Source organism: Periophthalmus magnuspinnatus, chromosome 22, assembly GCF_009829125.3.
Source record: "Periophthalmus magnuspinnatus isolate fPerMag1 chromosome 22, fPerMag1.2.pri, whole genome shotgun sequence".
NCBI lineage: Eukaryota > Metazoa > Chordata > Actinopteri > Gobiiformes > Gobiidae > Periophthalmus > Periophthalmus magnuspinnatus.
Window position 1 is genome coordinate 6470385 of NC_047147.1, and position 22042 is coordinate 6492426.

General features: G+C 36.8%; 1 protein-coding gene across 2 annotated transcripts in view; it reads left to right on the top strand.

Moving 5' to 3' along the window:
- The first annotated feature begins 4680 nt into the window (after positions 1 to 4680).
- Positions 4681 to 22042, top strand: part of LOC117390722 (synaptosomal-associated protein 23-like) — a 28025-nt gene continuing 10663 nt past the window's right edge. Inside the window, exons 1-4 of one of the 2 annotated variants that reach the window (XM_033988524.2) lie at positions 4681 to 4784; positions 11561 to 11675; positions 21334 to 21375; positions 21535 to 21583. In XM_033988524.2, the coding sequence (XP_033844415.1) occupies positions 11619 to 11675; positions 21334 to 21375; positions 21535 to 21583 (148 nt within the window). In that variant the 5' untranslated portion in view covers positions 4681 to 4784; positions 11561 to 11618. Of the gene's footprint in view, positions 4785 to 4817; positions 4964 to 11560; positions 11676 to 21333; positions 21376 to 21534; positions 21584 to 22042 lie in introns of those variants that run through there. The other variant, XM_033988522.2, reaches the window with a different exon arrangement.

Below are 22042 nucleotides of genomic sequence, written 5' to 3' on the forward strand. Positions count from 1 at the left end.
AGGCGTAAATCCTTCCCTATAATGTTCTACTACACATGGGGAATCAGCGTTTCAGTTTTATACAACGAAAACCTGGAACAGTCTTCCTGAAGATGTGAGACAGACCTCGACTTTGACAATGTTTAAATCCAGGCTCCAGATGGTTCTGTTTAGCTGTGCATGTGACTGAAAGGCTTTTTTCTGCACTCTTCTCTTTTAGTGTTAATTTTATAATTTTTTATGCTTTGATTTGTTTGTATTGTGATTTTAATGTCTTTCTTATTCTGTAAAGCACTTTGAATAATTTTGTATATGAATTGTGCTATGCATATAAACTTGCTTTTTTTTTTACATTTAATTTTATTTATTTATTTTATTTATTTATTTATTTTTTGTTTGCTATACATTATACTTGCTTTTTTATTGTATTTATTTATTTTATTTTTACTTGCTATAAATATAAACTTGCTTTTTATTTATTTATTTTTATTTTATTTATTTATTTTGTATTTATTTTTATTTTTTATTTGTATTTATTTATTTACTTGCTATACATATAAACTTGCTTTTTTATTTAATGTATTTATTTATGTATTTTTATTTTATTTTTAATTTAATTTATTTATTTTTTTATTTAATTTATTTATTTTATTTTTTATTTTTTTTTAAACTTGCTATACATATAAACTTTTGTATTTTTATTAAATTTTTCATTTTATTTATTTATTTTAATTTGATTTTATTATTATTATTTTTTTAAACTTGCTATACATACATAAACTTTCTTTGCCTTATGGACATTATCTACATAGAGACGAGCAGTTAGCCAGGCCAAGCTACAAGTCAGATCTGTGGAGAGGCAACCTGTTCAATGTAAAAAAAAAAAATTAAATAAAGTTTTACAAGGTATTTTTGCACATTAAGAACAACTGTAATAAAACAAATAGATACACAGCCACTTTAGGCTCCAAGTAAAAAGAGTCACATTGACCTTTTTGGCATCATAATAATCTGGATCTTTCTCCACTGCTCCTTATCCACAACTAAACAGTTTTCCCCATTGGATCACATTAGTTTTCCCTGATTGTGGCGTTCTTAGTTGGGACTTGAATTCATTTGCGATGTTGACTTTTGCACAGAATTCAAAGCGTGAAGTTCAGAGCCAGACTTTACAGATGGCCCCGCGCTCCTCCCCTGTCATCTCCCTGTTCCCATAGACTCATTATTAGAGGATACAACCCATCTTTTCTCCTCTCGCTGTTGTTCCTTTGTTTCCGCGTGTGGAGCTAAGTACCATGATTTAGGAATTATGGAATTAGGGCACCGCTCCCATGTCTATTGATGAAGAAACCGCAGTGATGAAAGAGCGTGATCCTGACATCTGCACTGCCCATAATGCCTTCATTTAATCTCTGTTCTTTTACTTCCTTTTCCCCTTCCCGTCCTCCCTCTATCCTCATCTCCAACGCTTTCTCACATTAAAAGTAATTACAGAGGAATTACTCATTTTGGACTCTTCAGGCACCGGTGGACGGAGCGTGAAATGGTAAAATAGTAAAATGCAGGGGCGTAGAGCAGCAGACGTCAGGGGAGCAGAAGCCAGAGGGGCCCTGACATTAATTAAGAGCCTAAAGGAAAATAAAACACCATCATTCATAAAATAAAAGCGTGCAGCCCGAAATTAAGAGTTTCTTTTTTTTTTTACATGCTTCATTTTAACAGCCTAGCCTCTGTTAATCTTTCAAAAACTACATTTTTTTTTTTTTGTCAGTGTTAAAACTGCGATAGGACGATGGCAGAAGAAATGCTCAGTTTTGTTACTTAAATAAAAATTCAGATACTAGAGCAAAAAAAAATAACAATAACTAAAAGTATCATGTGCAAAAAAACATATTTAAGAAAAGTATTAAAGTGCACATTTGAAACTGTGCTTGAAGAGTAAAAAGTACTAGTATTTTGCACATATTTTCAGGTTTTATGAGGCGTAAATAGTGATTTTGATAAACATTTGTGCTGATTTTTGTTCAGCAGAAACAATGGAATTGATCATTTTTTGTAGCTGTTTTTTTTTTTTGTATATTTTTGTTGTTTTAACTAGGACCTTGATAAAAAATAAAAATAAATAAATAAATAAATAAATAAATAAATAAATAAATAAATAAATAAATAAATAAATAAATAAATAAATAAATAAATAAATAAATAAATAAATAAATAAATAAATAAATAAATAAACTCTTAGTCTTTTCAGCAGGTCTTAGACAATATAAAAAAAGAAGAAAAAAAACACTTTTACTTTTCAGTCCAGTTGATAAATGCAGTTGAGTAGAAAGTACAGATACTGCGCTCAATGTGAAGTAAAAGTAAAAATATCCACTTTAAAATCTACATAAGTAATACAGACACAACTGGATTAGGTAACGGTAGAACTGTAGACTTTGTTGATCCACAAAGCAAATAACTTGGACACACAGCTCACACATTACACTAAACAAACAGTGAGTAAAAATAGTAGTGGCAAATATAGACAGACCTGTGTCAAATAAGGTAAAATATTAAATATATCTGAGCCAATAATTGCCTATTTATTTGATGAATTATCTTAAATGTGTTGAATGTGTCAGTGATAAGCAGCAGGCTGACGTAGCTTTGAACAGTTGATTGCACTAATGTCACACAAAATCCTGTACATTTGAAGCATATTTGAAGCTTATTTGTCCCGTTTGCTTCCTCTGCAGTGCCCCGCCTGAATAGCCTACCTGCCCCGGGCCCTCTCCTCCGCTCCTACGGCCCTGCGCTGGTGAAATGGTGAATCCTCAGTGTAAGTTCTAAGTGTGGAGCAGAGCAGTGCTTTGACACATCCACTCACAGAGCCGTGCACACTCAGAGCAGTCCAGATGGAGCGTGTGTTAATGCTGAATAATGCAGGCTATGTAGACTCTATTAAAGATACATGTGCGCAGAGATGGGCACGGATCTGCACTGGGTATTCATTCTGCAAAACCACCAAGCAGCTATCATTGTTGTGGAAAACCTCGCTTTAACTTCAGCAGAAAATATTTAGTTGTTCTCCCAGACAGAAACATCTTTTAGACAGTGCTACTTGATCAGTCTGCCTGGCACCCTGCCTGCCTGGTGTCTTTGCAGTCACCTTGAGCGGGCTTCGTGGTTTCAAACCATAAAACTTGGGGAATTACACAGCACATTCAGCGCTGGAGGCTCGGATTTCAGAGTATCTCTTAGAATCGCGGTGGAGAGAGAAAAACATCCAGCGGAGTATTCACAGAGAGAGGGACAGAAGGGGGGAGGAGATGGGGAGGGAGGAGGAGAGAGGGAGAGAAGAGGGGAGAGGAGGAGAGATGGAGATCAGGGGGGAGAGAGGGAGAGAAGGGGAGAGGAGACAGGGAGGGAGGAGGAGAGAGGAAGAGAAGAGGGGGGAGGAGGAGAGAGGGAGATCAGGGGGGAGAGAGGGAGAGGAGACAGGGATGGGGGGAGAGTGAGAGGAGGAGAGAGGGAGAGCAGGGGCGAGAGGAGGAGAGAAGGAGAGGAGACAGGGAGGGAGGAGGAGAGAGAGAGGAGGAAAGAGGGAGAGCAGGGGGGAGGAGACAGAGAGAGAGAGGAAGAGAGAGGAGGAGCAGGGGGGAGAAGACAGGCAGAGGAGGAGAGAGAGAGTTGAGGGAGAAGAGAGGACAGAGGATGAACAGGGGAGAGGAGACGGGGGACGAGGAGGAGAGAGGAGGCTGAGGGAGAATAGAGGAGGGAGAAGAGAGAGGAGGAGGAGGAGGAGGAGGGAGGAGAGAGGACAGAATGGAGAAGAGAGAGAGGAGGGAGGAGAGAGGGGCAGAAGAGACGAGATAGTAGGTGAGAGAAGGAGGAGGGAGGAGGGAGGAGAGAGGAGGGAGGGATTGACGGAGGAGAGAGGGGGAGGAGAGAGGGGCAGAAGAGAGGAGAGAGGAGAGAGGAGGTGAGAGGGGGAGGAGGGGTCCGGGTGAAGGGTAAATGCTGCACTCATGTGGGGAGAATGAGCAGCGCCTCTCTCTGGATTCAGATGACACGCGCACACAGGACGTGCGCAGCCGCTCATGCTGAGTTCAAGGCGAAACCGAAACTACAGCAACAACGAGACCAAACTCCCAAAACTACATTGAAGTTTCTTTGTAAGCTATGTAGGAACGCCAGGAGGATATTTTAAATTCACTTGAGTAATTTTGACTCAAGTTTAAATACATCTTTCTAACTATAGGACACATACATTATTATTTTATGGTTTTATATTATATCAGACGTGCATCCCTCTGTATATTCACTGTATATAGAAATAATAGTCCTTAAGAAGTTAGAATTGTATGTGAAACAAGCTACTTTTTGTTCAAACATAACATATACATTAGCATTTACAGTTTACATTTTAAAAACATAGCTGCTACGTTTTAAACTTGTAATCTGTAAATCCTGTTATACTAATGAGAGAAACAGTAAACAAATAAAAATGCTAAATGAACTAATAACGAGTAGATTTAAGTTTAGTGGGTATTTTGTTTTCTGATTCATACCTCAAGTCAAGAAAACCCAATATTTAACACGTGTGGCTATAGAACAAACACTATTAAAACGCGCAGCTCGTGTGAATGTCAGTTTTCCCACTGCCCATGAAGGCCTCTTTGACACACTTCGGAAACAGCGGTGGCGGCGGATCGCACTGAAGGAATCCATCCGCCACAGTCAACTCCAACAACTTTACATTCCGCACACAAGGAGGAGTTACGAGGACAGGTTTAACCCAGGAGGACTCGGTGACTACCCAGGTAAAACATCTCCTCCTGTTTTACCCATGGACATTTTAGTTTGGCGGTGTTTCTAGTTAGATGACAGTAAAAGCGGAAGGAACTAGCTAACTGACTAACTTAGCTAGCTAAAGTTAGCATAAAGTTGCGTGGGTATTAAACTTTTCACTGCATTTGAGATCAGCGCCGTCTTTAACAATGTAAGACACATTTATTTCAATTTGACAGCTTGATTTTACATATTTAAGTGCTGTTTTTGAGGTTAGATGTCATGTTTTGTTGTTTTGGGCGCGTGGTGGCACTTTTCTAACGTCACCTGTTTGTCAAGTGACCCACGTTAAAGTGTTACAAAGCTATGATCTTTACAATAAACCTCTGATCCTTTAAAATAAAAAAGTTTACATGTGTTTATTGCCTTGTACTTCCCATTTTACAAGGTTAGAGAGCGGAAATAACTACCTGGATCTCATAGTTCTTTGTAAACTTCATAGAATTTCCTCATTTTGCCTGATATTGGACTTTTTGTGGGTTTCATTTCACATTTCACTGCAATAGATTAGAAAAAACCCACATTTAGTTATCACAACGTTGGATTTTCAATATTTGGGACTCGGATCCTCTTTTTAAGTCTAATTAATATGAATATATGTTACTAATATACACATTTGTTATAGCTATGCACATTTAACCTTGCATTATTATGTATTAAAATGCTTTATTATTGTTCATAATCTTTGCTCTGTTTATTGCAGCTTTATATACTGTTGCTGATGTTTACGAAGGTGTAATAACATAGCAATGCTCTTTGAAATTGAAGTGTAGAGAGTCCATGAGAGTAACTAAGTAAAAGTAAGTTTGCAGTTAAAACAATGATCATGCCACTGATATGCGCTCATACAGGACAAAAGGAGTGAGTTTGTGTAGTGTTGTCTTGAGGTGGAGAAACAGGTTTGGGAGGAACAACCAGAAATGCTTCCCTCTGTATTGCAACCCTTAAGAAGAGAGCTGTAATAGAGTCGTGACCCAGAGACTTACAGATGTGAATAATACAGTGCTATAGGGCTGCACGATTAGAGATGATCATTCAACATTTTCTGACAAGCGCTGCGATTGGATTTGCGATTTATGTTTTAGTAAGAGGGGTCTGTTCGAAGTTCACATTTTAAAGCAGAAAAATTGACAAAAACAGTGAACGATGATGAACTGACAAAGTAATACAAGAATATGTTTAGGCACAGAACAGTATTGAAATTTGGTATCGCGGTTATCGTGGCCAGTGTAATTGCGATCAAAATGTTATGGATTTGTGGTATTTTAGTATTAAGAATAGGTCCCAGGGCTATTTTGTTGTTTGTGAAAGAAATTATGGTTCTTAAAAAACTGCAGTCTTGACGATTTACTAATTGTGTCTGTTCAAATTAAGATTTTGATTTGACTTTGATTAATCTTGCAGCCCTATAATGCTACATGTGTTTTGTGGCTTATTTGGTGCCTGTGGTAATTGCTGTTTTGTTATTGAACCTAAACCTGCAGTGTGTAATGGTGGTTGGCGTAAGTTGTGAGATAGGCACAAATTGAGCGAAAATATCTTGTCATGTGTGGTTTAGGCTACTCATTCCAAAGACAACAGCTGGATCAATACACAGCTATATGGAGGTTGATTTACTGACACAAGGAACTGATAGCCACTTAATACTGATGTTTGTTCCCCCATGGTTTGGCTTCAATCCGTGTGGTAGTCGTGGTAACATGATTATTTCACTTAAAGAGCCCATATGACACTGTTTTCTGATCTATGTTATAATGTTTCCTCATTAAAAACATACCAGGAGTTGTGTTTTGTTTCATTCACACATGTTAACACACAAATACTGAATGTTTAGGGTGAGTTTTCAGAACAGAAAACACTCTGTTCCACCTTGTGATGTCATGTGGTGATACAGGAAGTGCTCCACTGTATTTTTAAACTCCATGCACCTTCACTAGGATCATCTGAGTAATTTCGGACCTTGTCAATTTCTACTCAATAAATGGTAAAAGGAGCAGTTAACATAGAAACTACCGCTTGGTGACATCACAAGGTGGAACAGAGCATTTTGAGCTTTGGAGATGTAAACAGACTAATAATAATGGGTTACTCAAACATTTGTGAAGGAAACAAAACAACTCTGGGTATTTTTTTGATGAGGTAATGGCATTCTAACATGGCTTAAGTCTCACAATCGCCTTGTAGAGGTTGGGATTGAACACCAAAAACTGTACGTGTGCGGCAAGAGATATGTTAGAAAAAACTAATGTAAAAAAGTAAACAAAAGAGCCACGGAGCAGTCTGATAAGCTTCTGGGTCACTCACTTTTGTCAGAATACTTTTGAATTAAGATAAGTGTATTGTTAAGCTTCTTAAAATCTCCATTGGGTTAACATCAGGCTATTAAACTGAAAAATCTCTGAAATGTAACTACACAAACCCTAGCTCTATAGTATTGGTAGTAGTATTTCCAGTTATAGTGATAGAAGAGCCATAGTACTGTATCTCAATAATGACTTGTAACCTTTTATATCAGATTTGTTGTAGTAATATGTGTGGTAATACGGTAGTAGTGGACTAGTTTGAGTTTTGACCAGAGGTTGACCGATGCAGTTATTTATAATGCAGAGGAACCGATGGCCGATAAGCTCTCTCAATGTTTCTGGGCTGATATTTTGGGCAGATTTCGATTACTTTCCCCAAATTATGCCATTTTAATTGACTTTACCTTGCTGTCCTTGCATTCACTAGAGTCTGTTGATGCCTCAAAACGCTCGTATTTGGTCAAACATTGTAGTTTTTTAGGGGCTGCTATGATGCCATATTGTTCTATTGACTCTGTTGTAATTGGGCGTTATTTTTTTTTTAATCAGTTTTAACTTCTTGTTGTGAAGCACTTTGTGACTTCCTTGTCTGTGAAAGGTGCCAAGTACATAAACTTTGCTACAAACTCCCCTAAGCTCACAAATCTATAAGAGAGCTGTGTAGCCACATTTGATTGACCCAGATTCACTAGAACGTCCAAATATCTGCCATATCGGCTTATCTATCTCTACTTTTGAATTCATTTTACTATGACACTTATGTTTTTATTATTACGCAACTAAAGCATTGCAATAATTAATGTAAAGAACAGATTTGGAGTTCTTTTGACAGCAAATGTGTTAATTCTGCAGTTTATATTTCTCCAGCCAGTGCCAGTAGTCAAAAGTAACCAGGAAGAGCAATGTTGTAAGTCTATGTGTGAACCAAGTGTCCTTTTTCAGTGTAAAAACGCCGAGTCAACACCATAAAATCCTGTGAAGAGTGTCCCTCCGGATGTGTGCTCGCCCCCCTGCACGTCCGAGAGGGAAGGACAGGTTCACAGGTTACTTTAGAAACAGGAAAATGTCAAAAAGTACAAAGCACAAAAGAGGAGAGAGGAGCAGTGAAAGAGTAAAGTTTAATACAGTTTAATTCTGAGAGGTGACAAAAGGGCTTTTCTGTAGCGGCAACAAGGAAACCATTGTGAAGGTTAGAAAGCGGAAATGTGTAGTGAGTAATGGTGTTGTCACGAGACTAAAATTTAAACCTCGATTTTGATACTGAGGATCACTCTTTATATAGACATACAAGTTTCGGTATCAATTAGTATCTAATTTTCAATACTTTTGACAACCATAGTTTTGAATTTGACTCGAGATAAAGATTTAAACATTTCTAATCATCCAAGCTCATGTTTGGTCTCTTTATTTGAGATCTCCACAGTCAACCCTCTGTCAGTAAAAACATGTTTTTTGGGGCAGAGTTCAGAATTTGGGGAGATAAATAAGACTATTTTTGTACTGAGTGGCATGGATTCAGAGTCTGTCTTGTTTATGTTCAGTGAATTAATACTGCAAGCCATTGTAATTTAATTTTAGTAAAAAAATGTCTAATATATTGCCCAGCTCTTATCCAAATGATTATGGTAAACAATAGTACTTCATCCAGATAGTTATTCCTTCAAACTTCAAAGAATTTTCAGACAGTTTGAGATTCTGGTCTATTTCAAACCTACAAACTCTTTAAGACAGAAACTGGTTCACCCAAAGGACAAAACCCTGATCCATAAACAAAGTAATGTAGTCTACTCCATTCAGTGTAGTGAAGAGTGCAGCGAGCGTTACTCTGGAGAAACTAAACAGCCGCTCCATAAAAATATGTACCAACTCCGTCGTGAGAGCTCCTCGGGACACCAGTCTGCAGTACATCTCCATCTCAAAGCCTCTAACCACTCCTTTGAAGACAGTGAAGGTCAGATCTTAGAGAAAAGAAATGGTTTGAGAGAGGAGTTAAAGAAGCTATTTTTGTTAGGAAAGACAAACCTTCCTTGAACCGGAATGGGGGCATTAGACACCACCTGTCCCCCATATATAACTTCATACTCAGACCCAAAGCAAACGACTCATTACGGTTGAATGTAGGCCATTAAGACTGAAACTGAAACTGTAAATATTAGCTGTTTACAGTTTCAGTTAGCTCCTCTCTTCAGACAGATATAAGGCAGTAGCCACCAGCAATCTGACCAGAACTGAAGAAGCGGCTTGGATGAGCAGCGAAACATCTTCACTCTTACAACTTTTTGTCCAGTTGACATATTAACTTTGGCTCTTACTGTATCTCGAGGTAGGTCCTGTAGTGGTCCATGGGTGTGTCCTAGTGATTATAGTTATGTAGTTGATGTAGTCTCTTTATGGCTGTCTGATCCAAAGTAATTTAATTTTATCTTAATGCTATTTCCCTTTGCTATTTAATAAATGGATGGGATGATGCTTTAATTAGACGTTTGTGTTAAAGTAGATTTGGGTGGATTGACTAAAATGATGATGGTTTATATTATTTACAGTTAAATAAGAATAGAATTTGAATGCTGTTGCTGTAGATTTTCCATTTAACAAGCACGACTAGTTACCGCTGTGTTCTTTAGAAATAGGACGTTTAGTATAGATGGGGTTTTTTTCGGAATATTTAATCTTTTCATTATTTTTACCAAATGTAGAATAGCGTCATAACTATCTGTATAATGACTCTGAATCTGTATCTTAAGTTGAGTTTTGGCCAGTCATTTTGGTAGAAACATGTCTCAGGTTTATGTCATCAGAGAAGGGCATTTCCACAGTGACGTCACACGATTTACAGTAATAAGTGGTCAGCAGTAATCAGGCTAAGATTAGACCTGTACTTGGCAACAGAACATTGAGCACATATCGGTGTAATTAAATGGAATCTGAAAATGCACAGAACGGGCTACGGTTCTTTCAGTTTTAGGTCAAAGGAGATGTGAAAGTGCGTTTGAAATTCACACTTTGCATAATTAAGTTTCATTTCAAGTCATTTATGTACATATAATACAAAATACTGTGTTTTTGTGCCCATGTGATTTATTTATTTGTATTTGTTGGTTTCAGCGTACTGTTATATTCTACATTTTGAGGATTTTTTTTCTCGTTCAAAACACATACTGTAGCATTTAGTTTAATTGTTGATCGCTATGGCAGCTGTCCTAATTTCTCATCATACTGAAAGCCTGGGATAGACTAACAAATTGTTATTTTAACCTTTGATCTAGCAATATATAGACCACGCTTATTTCTTTTGCGTCTCAACAGCTAACCCAAATACTTTCCTCTCAAACTCTCTCAGTAAATCATGAAAGTTAAAAATGCACGCTACAAATAAAATATATAATTTATCTACTCAGCCTCAAGAGAAACATGAAGCTTTTGACTCCATTTGATCTGAAGCAATGCTGGCTGCATAAATGTTATTAAGGTTTTCTTTGATTTCATTTGAATTAAAGCCGGCTGTGTGTGTGAGCAGATTCTACATCAAGTTTTCTGATTAATTTCTCTATAATACTTGTTCGTAGTTAGCTTACATAGCCGACTAACTTTAGTAATGCGGCATTGTTATTATAAATACAGTTTCCAATCCACGTGCGGCCCAGCAAAGGGTGTAATTTGGTTATGTTTTGCATATTCTGTCTCTCCTTTTGGTTACATGAACATACATGAACATACACTGTTTTGGTGCATTAAAACCAGGAAAAAGCAGGTTCTGGAAAATAGGATTATTGTTGATCTCAGTTAGTAATAGTACAGTACTCTGGTTGGCTTTTTTCAGCATTTGATTTACAGAATATTCAGATATTTTCAGAGCTTATCACTGCAGTAGAGTAGGGTTATAATCGACCGAAGTCAACAGAAGTCCTGCTGATCGATCCGTCGACTCAAAACGTGGCAAAAAGCGCTCAAAACTATTACGTATCTTTATGTAACTTACCCAAACTGTACTCACAACACTACACCTGCACACGAGTTCATGCAAAAACACCTATGCAGACAAAAAGTACAAGGAAATGAGTTTAATCTGCCTTTTTACATATAAATACTACAAAAATACCAACTGTTCAGCTAACTCCCCTGCTCACTTCTCCTTTCTGCTGTTGTTCCATTTAAATCCTTATAATCTAAATACAATTATCAGTCAACTTATAGAAATTTTGGTTGACTAAGACACCGATTAATTGACTAAATAACTAAAAGACTCCAGCCCTAGCAAAGAGTACTGTTGTGTTTGACCCGTTGTGCTTTTTCTTTAAACCTGAGAATTCCAGCCTTAAATATAGTGGTCATCAAACTATCTGTGTGTTCTATAGTTTTACAATGTTGACGTTTGCTCGTAAAGACCTTGTTTCAGGTTATCTTGTTTAGTAATTCAAAATAATGTGTTTACCTCTTTCTTTCAGGCCACAAACCATAGAGCTCGGAGCTACGGGAGGAGCCTCCAAAACAGACAAGATCAACATGGACGACATGACGGTAGAGCAGATGACCATGAGGGCCAACCAGGTCACAGACGAGGTACGGATCACGACAAAACCTTTATTCAACAATTCTTACTTATACTTTACTTGTATCTTATTATTTTAAAGCCTAGTTTCATTTTGTTTTTCTCCTGGTATTGTCCTGGAGTACACCTGCTCTTGTACGTCTTGGTCCTGCTAGGTCGGGTTTTGCTTGATTAAGTCATAGTTCAGTTCTAACGTCTTTTACACTCTTAAATATGCTCTATAATGTAACTTTTCTCGTTCAGCATCGTCTTGTCTCCATGGAGATGTTGTTGCTTTGCCTCGTATGCATCACTCTGTCCAAAAACTGACTTATTTTGCCATTATTCAATTGCAGACGCTCAAAAATACCTTCAAAAACATGCCTTGTTACTGTGGGTCGAGTTCGCCTCTCCACAGTTCTAACCAGCAACTTCACCTTCTTGTCACCATGGCGATAGAATAATACCATAGTGTGGACCATTCCAAGCAAACCGAACCCTCTACCAGAAAAATTACATAGTCCATCCTTAAGAAGGGTCGTTTCATGACAGGATAATGAATAATATTATGTAAAATGATTTTGTTTCAAATTCAGGCTCAATAGTTAGTCTAATAAAACAGGTGGGGTCTGTGGTAAAAACATATGGCCAGCAGCTGTGTTTGGAGCCATTGTTTGAGCTCTTATTATTTAACTTCCTCTAGCGATGTGCTCCCAAAACACTTGAGTTCGCCTTTGTATTTCGATGACCGCAGACGCCTTTGTTCTTAGTAGTGCCGGTAATCTCCATATGAAGTGTACACGGGCCTGCGAGGGGCGAGTACTGACACCAGGAGAGAGGCTGGGTGGAGTACAGCTTCAGGGACTCATGTAACCAGCTCACAAACACGTTAGAACAAGGGACGACTAATCCTGTGGGACGTGGAGAGATAACACGGGACTAAACTACAACAGAAGTGACCAAAATGTACTGAAGTAAAAATACTGATAATGCCACTCAACTGTGAAACTCATAATCATTGCTAAAAAATAACAGTAATACATCTAGTAATAAACATAATTAAGCTTTTACTACTATAATACTGTTTACCTTTACTACTAGTAGGCCTGTCATCATAATACTTTACATACTATATCGACATATCGTTCATTATACGAAAGTTTGAACAATAATTTTTCAACGTTTGTACATTTTCTTTGCACTACTGTGAATTTTTGGGTTATTTTGTGGCTAAATGATGAGATTTAAGCCGTCAAAGGTCGAATTAATCAATTCTATGACTCATTACAGATGCAAATTAAGTACTAAAGTGTGTCATTCTGCTGTTTATTTATTTATTGCAGCTCATGATTTTTTTTAAATATTGTAGATTTTGTTTTTGTGGTTTAAATCTGCTCTTGGGTTATTGTGTCAGTGGCATAAATTAGCTTCAATATTGTCATTTATTGTCTATATTTACTTAAAAATGTGTTATTGTGACAGGCCTAACTACTAGTCTGTAACTGCAAAGACTGCTACTGTTCATGGGTTTCTGGTTAAAGTCCTGATTTGAAGGATTTGGCATGGGAACAGTCCTCGAGCAATATAACGTCATTCAGATCCAAATATTATATCTTTGAATCACACAATCCTTCAAATCAGGAAGGAATCATTTGCCTGAAACCCATGAATTGTCGCCTTTATCAAAACCACTACTAGCAAATGAACATCTGCTCCTGCTGCAATTACTACTACTATAAATACTACTACTGTAAATGCTATTGCTCACCTTGACTTGAATCACAAACTTATTACAAGGAAAGTGTGCTACCCAAAAAATACAAATTAATACTGAAAACCTCCAAACATAATGACTTAATCAGAAAATGACCCACTAAAAATAATTGATGTTGAAAGATCCTATATTACACATGATGGATTTTCGTGAGTTGTGTTTTGTTTCATTCTTACACTCACACAGTATTAATCCTGTCACATCTCCAAAACTCACAATGCTCTATTCCACCTTGTGATGTCATGAAGTGGTAGTTTTCAAGTTAACAGCTCCTTTTACCTTTTGTTAAGTAATGATCAGCAATACCAGGGCTGAATTCATGATGATTCTAGTGAATATGCAGAGTTTGTGTGTTAATTATGTGTGGATGTGATAAGGAAACAACATTATAACATAAATCACAAAATAGCCCTTCAAAAAATAGTCCCTTTTGTTAAATTCTAGTCTTTATTTCCACAAATATCATAAAGTAACTGGCAGTCTTCTTATTGACTTTGGATTACACATTAAAACCCCATAAAAAATACCATTGGGCTAATTGTATAGAATGTTGTGTCAGGTGTGGAGGAAGGTTATGGCTAATTTAGCATATGGTTCTCCTCTGAGGCTGTGACGGCGCAGTGTAGTCGGCCATGTTTAAATGTTTTATTATTACGCAGATAAGTGTTTAATCAGCGCTCCAGGGCACATTACGATTAGCCATCTGATGCTAATGGACAAAATAATGAGCTAATGCTAATTCAGTAGCTAGCAAGCATCTTCACCTGCTGCTAATTTTGCTAAGCGCCTCACTAGCTAATATGTAAATATAGAAAGCTAATCTCACAGTAATGTAAAATTTTGTAATTAGATGCGGCTTCTGTTACAAAATTAAGACGAAGATGAGACTCAAATGTGAAGACCTGAAATATGAACAATATCCATTTTATTTATTTATTTGTATTTTTTATTTTTATTTTTATTTTTTTAATTTTATTTTTATTTATTATTATTATTATTATTATTATTATTATTATTATTATTATTATTATTATTATTATTATTTATATTCAGTTGTTATATATGTTGGTGTCACATTACTGCTATATTTCAGTAACAATATAAAGAATAGAAAAGTAGTAGTACTGCCCTTGTCAAATAAAAAATAAATAAAAAATGAAATACTTGCCTGCCAAATCAGGAAAATCTTTATTTTTTATACAGATTGATATCAGTCTCGTCCCCACGTCCTCCGCTGCGTCTCAATCCCGGTCAAACGTGATCGTGCACTCGGATACGTTTTTTGTTAGTGACATGTGTTACGGAGGAGCTCATTGGTCACCTGTTATGTACCCATAAAATAAAGTTCAGTGTTTGTTTTCAGCGGTAAGTTAGAGTTTAGTACTTTGCTCAAACCCACAGTGCTTTTCCTCCCCCTGTGACGTTCTTTCCTTTATTTTTCCCACACAGACGCACCACGTATGTCCCTGATTGGCTCACATCTTCGTAAAGTTTTGAAGAAGCATATAGTCTGGATCCCAGGCAAATGAAATACAGATATAATGAAATGAAATGCATAGAATTGCAAAATAGTAAGTGTTCTATCGTATTCTTCGAACTGGCTGCACTATGAAGCAAAGGATTATGGTCCACAGCCTTGTTTCCATATAGAGGCGGTACAAGGCGGAGCGGCCCCTGAGTGTATCCCACAGCAACAAAACAATGCATTTTCGACCCAGGAAATTACAATGTGGTATCGTAATAGTCCATGATGATATTATTACATCTCAAAAACACAATTTCCCTGCGTCTGTTTCTTATGCTGCTCTTTTTTTTGTTGTATTATGTGGCTCTTTAGCTCTGTGTCCCTGCGTAACCAGCTCTCACATCTGATGCATCTCAACTCACTCCTATCAGAGCCACATCATCAGCACAGGAAGAGTCTTTGGTCTCGCACTCGAGTAGTGGGTAGTTTTATACTGTTATTTATGTAATTCTGAGCCCTGGCTGGATGTGTGTGTTAGGCCTCCAGCAAAATGCATTGTTTTGTTTATTAGTAAAAGGAAGAGTAGTGCATTTTTGGGTGATATTATGGGCAATGTTTACACTTCATCTCTGTACAGTCTCCCAGTATATATCGAGATTTTACTCTTTTTTTTTTTTTTTTAACAGATTTTTTTTTTTAATATTTGAAAATAGAAGCGATGACATTAAAGAAGTAGCTGCGTATTCATGCAATCTTCATTGAAAAACACGCTATTTTATGTCTGAGAAAAGCAATGCTAACAGTTTTGGAAAAAGGAAAAAGCTAATTTGGGCACTTAACTACGTCATTACTTCAATTTGTGGGCCTTGATTTTAAAGTATTGATATAAATAATGTTGTGCTGGCCACAACAACAAGACATGGGATGCAGGCCGGTCATGATAACACATTTTGAAGTGCGATACTGTATATTAATTCTGAAAATATCACAATAAATGATGATATTGAAATGAATTTATACCACTTTCACAATAAGCGTAACACAGGATCTTCACTGTAAACCTTTTTCTAAGTGAATCATGTTAAACATAATGTGGCCAGCAATATATAAACAGTGGAATGAAACACTAAAACAGTTAGTTGTAGTATCTATTAGACCATCGATAACTCAAATGTCATCACACAGGCCTAATACTAAATCAAATTTAGTCCGAAAAAGACACGATAAATACACAGCTTGATCTTTTGACCAACCTCTACATAAACACAGCCTAACCATTTTATTAGATTTTCATTATTTGATTATTTTGAGAAGAAAATACCCTAACTGGCAACATTTTGTGAGCACAGACTCTGTATTGTGGGGTTTGATGTCCAAAATAAACAGATCCAATGCTCTTTTTTGTCTGTTGCTGCAGAAATCATCACTGCTTCCTGTCATCGTTTGTGTTCTTGCATTGTGGTCCAATACATCAAAGTAGTCCGTGTTTGTAGTACATCCACATTCAGAGAGAATTGGGTTCAAGTCTGATATCATGATTTAATTAGCAGTAAAGACATAAATATTGCTGTTAGGGACTACGTGTTATTTCTTACTTTTGTTCTTACTTTGTTTTTCATTTCTCCAAATTAAATTAATAGTTTTATTTTGTTTGTCGGATAAAATGCTACTTCTAAATGCTTTCTCTTCCCGCGCCAGCACATACCAGTCTTAACTCCATTTAATCCGTCCCAAAATTGTTTTAAAAATACCTCGCCGTTGTCTGCTTCCCAAAGTCCCAATCTGGAAAACTTGGCTGCCTGCTCCATCCCGGACTTAATTAGCCAAGATCATGGATATTTCAGTGACATAATGTAATGTTTACCAACCACTCCGGCGATGTTCTCCCTCTGATCTGGCCACTATCTCTTTGCCAATTCTCTGTCTGTCTGTTTCCCTGATTATTATATTCACACAAACATTACAGAGAGAAGCAGGAGGAGGAGGAGGAAGAAAAAGAGGAGGAGGAATAGAAGTCTTTCCTGTTATGGTTCATTAGAGATGGCAGAGTGGAGCCATGCCCCTAGTCATTTCTGAGTCTCTTTTTCAGACGTGTCGCTTTGGGCTTCTTCTAAGAATAGAGCCACACAAACTCACCTGAACTGACTGCACTCCTCTGTGCCCAGTTCTCCTTTTGAATGACTTCTGTTCCTGTTTCAAAGTGGTTTAGAAACAGGACAGTCACATTTAATATGTTTGGAGTTTACACACATAGGTGGCCAAAAATGTCAATATGTAAATAATGTCTCTGGCTTTGTAATAACATTCATATTTTTAAAAGTGCAACATGCAACCCTTCAGCTTGACTCTGTGGAGATGCGACTAACTAGTTTAAAATGCTCTATGTTATGGCATTAAAGTTTTATCTCACCAACAAGCAGGTAACCCGACCAGGCCAAGTTACAGGTCAGATCTGTCGAGACGTGTGCCCACTCACAATAATGCATCTTGTTGGCTCCACAAACATAATAAGCCCACAAATGTAACAAAACTCAGTGTAATAAACCCACAAATGTAACAAAACTCAGTGTAATAAACCCACAAATGTAACAAAACTCAGTGTAATAAACCCACAAATGTAACAAAACTCAGTGTAATAAACCCACAAATGTAACAAAACTCAGTGTAATAAACCCACAAATGTAACAAAACTCAGTGTAATAAACCCACAAATGTAACAAAACTCAGTGTAATAAACCCACAAATGTAACAAAACTCAGTGTAATAAACCCACAAATGTAACAAAACTCAGTGTAATAAACCCACAAATGTAACAAAACTCAGTGTAATAAACCCACAAATGTAACAAAACTCAACTAAATAAACCCACTAATAAGCCTCACAAATGTAATAAAACTCAGTGTAATAAACCCACAAATGCAATAACCAAATTTCTCACAAATGTAATACAATGTTTATTAGTAAATTAAGGACCAATAGCTGCCAATTATAATATATTATGGACCATTTACATGTTTTAAATTTATTTGCAGAAAGTCATGAATAAACAGACTTAAAAGTAGAGAGTAAGTATTGTTGAATATCAGTGCTTTATATTGAATGTGTTGGTTAATAAGTAAAGAAATAAAAAAGTAAAATAATTATAAATACATAAATTAATAAATGTAATTAATTAATTAATGAGATGACCCTGTTAAGTAATATTTTCCTGCTATAGACAGTTTTCCTTCTGAACAACTGGACAAAGGTTGACCCTCTTGTCTTTGTCAGTATGAGTTTCTTGGTATCAAAAATATTCTTGCAATTCTCAACATCAGTGCAGAACAGAAAATGTGTTATTCAGACATGCTCATGATCTTTCTTCATTTACAAGAGATTAGATGACAGATGTATTCTGATTTTTAAAACAAAAAGCTCTTTTAATTAAACATTTTACTATTAATTTAAAAACTTGATGAAATGGGAGTTGGGGTTTACCTAAATTATAATCTTGAAACTCACTTCCTAAAAAAGTCTTTCACCTCAGAGTAGGTTTGTCAGAGTCAGTATCGAAACTTGGATACAGATATGATACAGAGTCATCCAGGCCCGGAACCATCCACTATTTTTGGAAAAGCGATTCTTTATCTGTTGGGCTAAACGTCCAGCTGCTCTAAATATTTTAAGGATTCTGATATCAGTGTCATTCTGCAGAGCTATGCTAAGTTCTTCTGCTAGCTGTGGCCTAATGTAAATAGATGGGAGGAGCCTGACAGTTCACATAGTCTGTTCACAGTACCTGCCATGGATGTATCCTGACTGAGGGTGTGCTGTCTAACTTGAGATCAAAATCATCTGGAAGAGAAGAGAGTTGCAGCCAATTTGCCACAAGGAGCTGTGCAGAGGAGCTGGGTGATCTGCACAGCCTTAAAGTTAATATTTGGCTACATAACTGCAATATTGGCCTGCCTAACTCCAGTTTTATGAATGTGATAACACGTGTATTGGCACAGGAATCATTCAAATGTTAGTATAAGTTCAGTGCAAGTGAAAGTTGGGTTGATGGAGTTCAAAATGAGACCCAGCTGTCTTTCCAACATACTCAAATCAGTGTGTTCACAGTTTGATCCATGCTACAAAAGTGCAAATTGTATGAGGTCATTCAGATTCAAAAACACTTGAATATGTGAAGTCTTCTACTATTAGTGTACTTAAGCTCGATCATGTCCGCTGTCTGAGTAAAGTAAAGTCTGAGTTTTACAGCATAATGTTTGTGGACACAGCTACTGTTTCAGATAGACTTTGAACAAGACATAAAAACGATTAAACAAACTGAACAAACATGTGCATAACCATTTGGAGTGGTGACTTACACGTTACGTAAGGATTATCAAAAAGCTTTATATTGGATAGCGTGACTTTAAAGGGCCTATATCACATTATTCTCTCATCTGTTATAATGTTTCTTCATCACAAACAGACCTGGAGTTGTGTTTTTTTTTATTCATTTGCACATGTTGAACTCCTAAACCTAAATATGCAGGTTTGTGTGTTATTCTCAAACTAAAAACACTCTGTTCTGAGAATAATTTGGATAATTTCCGTCCTGGAATTGCCCGTTTCTACCGAACTAAAGGTAAAATGTATGCATGACATCACAAGGTGGAACAGGGCATTTTGAGCTTTGAGATTAGACTAATTAATAATAAATAGTTGATCAAACATGTGCAAATGAACAAAACACAACTCCAGGTCTGTCTTTGACGAGGTAAGAACATTATAACAGGGTCACAGGAGTCAATTTTGTGTTAAGACTACACTTGATTTGCTTATATTTACATTAACATTATAATATGAAAGATGTTGACTGAATCCCTCATGCGTACGTTCACCAGCTGCTAGACTTTAACTCACCTCGCGTTACGTATTCCTGCCATGACATCATCTCTTCAGTAGCCTCAGAGCAAACAAAGGAGCGGTTAGTCATTTTGTAGATTAGCAATGAGTGGCTTCGATGTGACAAGTTAAACTGTAAATTACTGTTTTAAACCCCCAGAGGGAATGTTTGAATGAAATATGGCCCTAGGGAGTCACATATAATTGTAAATCAGATCAAGATCATCAATATACAGTACCAATATGTCCCTGAATACGCAGCCGGTATGTAGTGCACCACAGATTATTGAGTGTTGTATTGTTCGCAAGGGAAACAAAGACGACCAAAGTGAGCCAAAGTGATGTTGGGAAGGTCATAATTAAATATATGAACTCTAAAAAAAACTCCCCCGACAGAATAATCAGGGATAAACCTGTGTACAGCTATAAATCTAAGATAGAGTATTTTTAGATGATATTTGTACTTTTGTTTTGGCCTTGCCTAGATGACATTGTGCAGTGAAAAAATGGAAAAAGGAGGAAGCGAGACTGATAACTCGCAATTGCCAAATCCATAGATGGGCAGTTTATTAAGAAAAATAAAAAGTGTTGTTTTTTTATTTTTTTCAATTACCCATTTGTGCTTTGGTTCTAAATGAAACGGCAAACATCAAAAGTCAATTGCAGAAATGTAAATATTGTATGTAAAAATGGCTCTGCAGCTCCACCTGTCACATTTTCTTTGCGTTTCATTTTTGTTTTAATGCTCGTTCTGGTCAGATTGTTGTTGGACGCTGCCTTATATCTGTCTGAAGGAAGAGGCTAACTACACTCTACACTGAAACTAACGCACCTATTTGTATTCAGTTTCTGTTTGTTAGCTCGGTCTGTTGAACGACACCAAGTGTGAACTGCGTCTGAGTCATATTTTGCATAATGGTTCAGGCCCCTAATGGATGCTCTCAAACCTATTAGCATACTGGCTATCACTGTTGTTGTCCTTGTTTTGATTCAGGTCTGAGGATGGAGTTATAAATAGGAGATGATGTCTAAGCCCCTCATTCCTGGTCACAGATGGACTGTCTTTCCTAACTAAAATTGCCTTTTTATTGTATGTAGCTACAGTATTGTTGGGTTTTAGATTAAATCACAACATGCTATATATATTTCGGTTTTGTTGTAAGAGTCTACAGTGAGTTCTAGGGTCTAGTAACTAAAAGAAATTATTACGCTCACTATTTGTGAATTTCCCTTTTGGACATTTGTGATGAAAATACAACATAATCAAAGTGAAATATGGCTCCTAAATTGTGGATCACTGAAGTTCATTTTGTGATATTCTGATTTTTGATGTTTTATATTCAAGGTGTGCTACAAAATCCTTCTTTTTCTTAAACACATGTGATTCAGTAGTGTAAGGAGCATTGTGTATGGGATTAATATCTGGGAGTATGACATCATTAACCACCACGAGTAATTGTGAAAGAACAAAAAAAACAAAAACAACTGCATTCTCCTCACATGTCGCAAAATTTTCCAATATGTGCAGCCCCATTCTCCTCATACATGCTTCACTAACTACGTAATTTCTTCACAGTCTCTGGAGAGCACTCGTCGGATGCTGCAGATGGCTGAGGAGGTGAGTCTAACGTCTAAAATGAACCCAAATGTTCTCACTTTGTTTCACTTTGACCTTTTAAGCAGATTTTTGAATGACTGTTTTCACGTAAATGTCATTCTGCCTTGTTTTACTCCCAGTGAATCTGACTTTTTGTTTTTTTTTCTTGTATTTTTTTAGAGCAAACAGACAGGCGCCAACACCATGGTGATGTTGGATCAGCAAGGAGGTAAATAATAAAACAATAATAACAATAATAACAATACAAGGGATTTGGTACAATACACAATTTAGTGACAGTTTAACCACTCTATAAATAAAACAAACTATGTAACTTTTTTGGTGGAGAATCTGCCGCCTGCTTGTTTCTGTGAGGATGTTATTGCCTCATCTGGAATGTTCGGCAATTTGGCATTAAACTTGTGGCACAACCAGGCCAAATTACAGGTTAGATTTGTGGAGAAGCGAGCTCGTTCACAGTAAGAATAAATGTTTTTCAAGGTATTTCTGAGTAATAAAATACCTGTCTATAAACACATTCTAATTAGGTAGATTTTAATGACTTACTATGGAACATTCCAATCAAAGAAATAACATTTCCATTAAGACAAGCAGGTGGTGAAACTCCAAGCAGAAATGTTACATGGTGCAGCTTTAAAGGCAGGACAGAAACTGAGCATAACGGCAA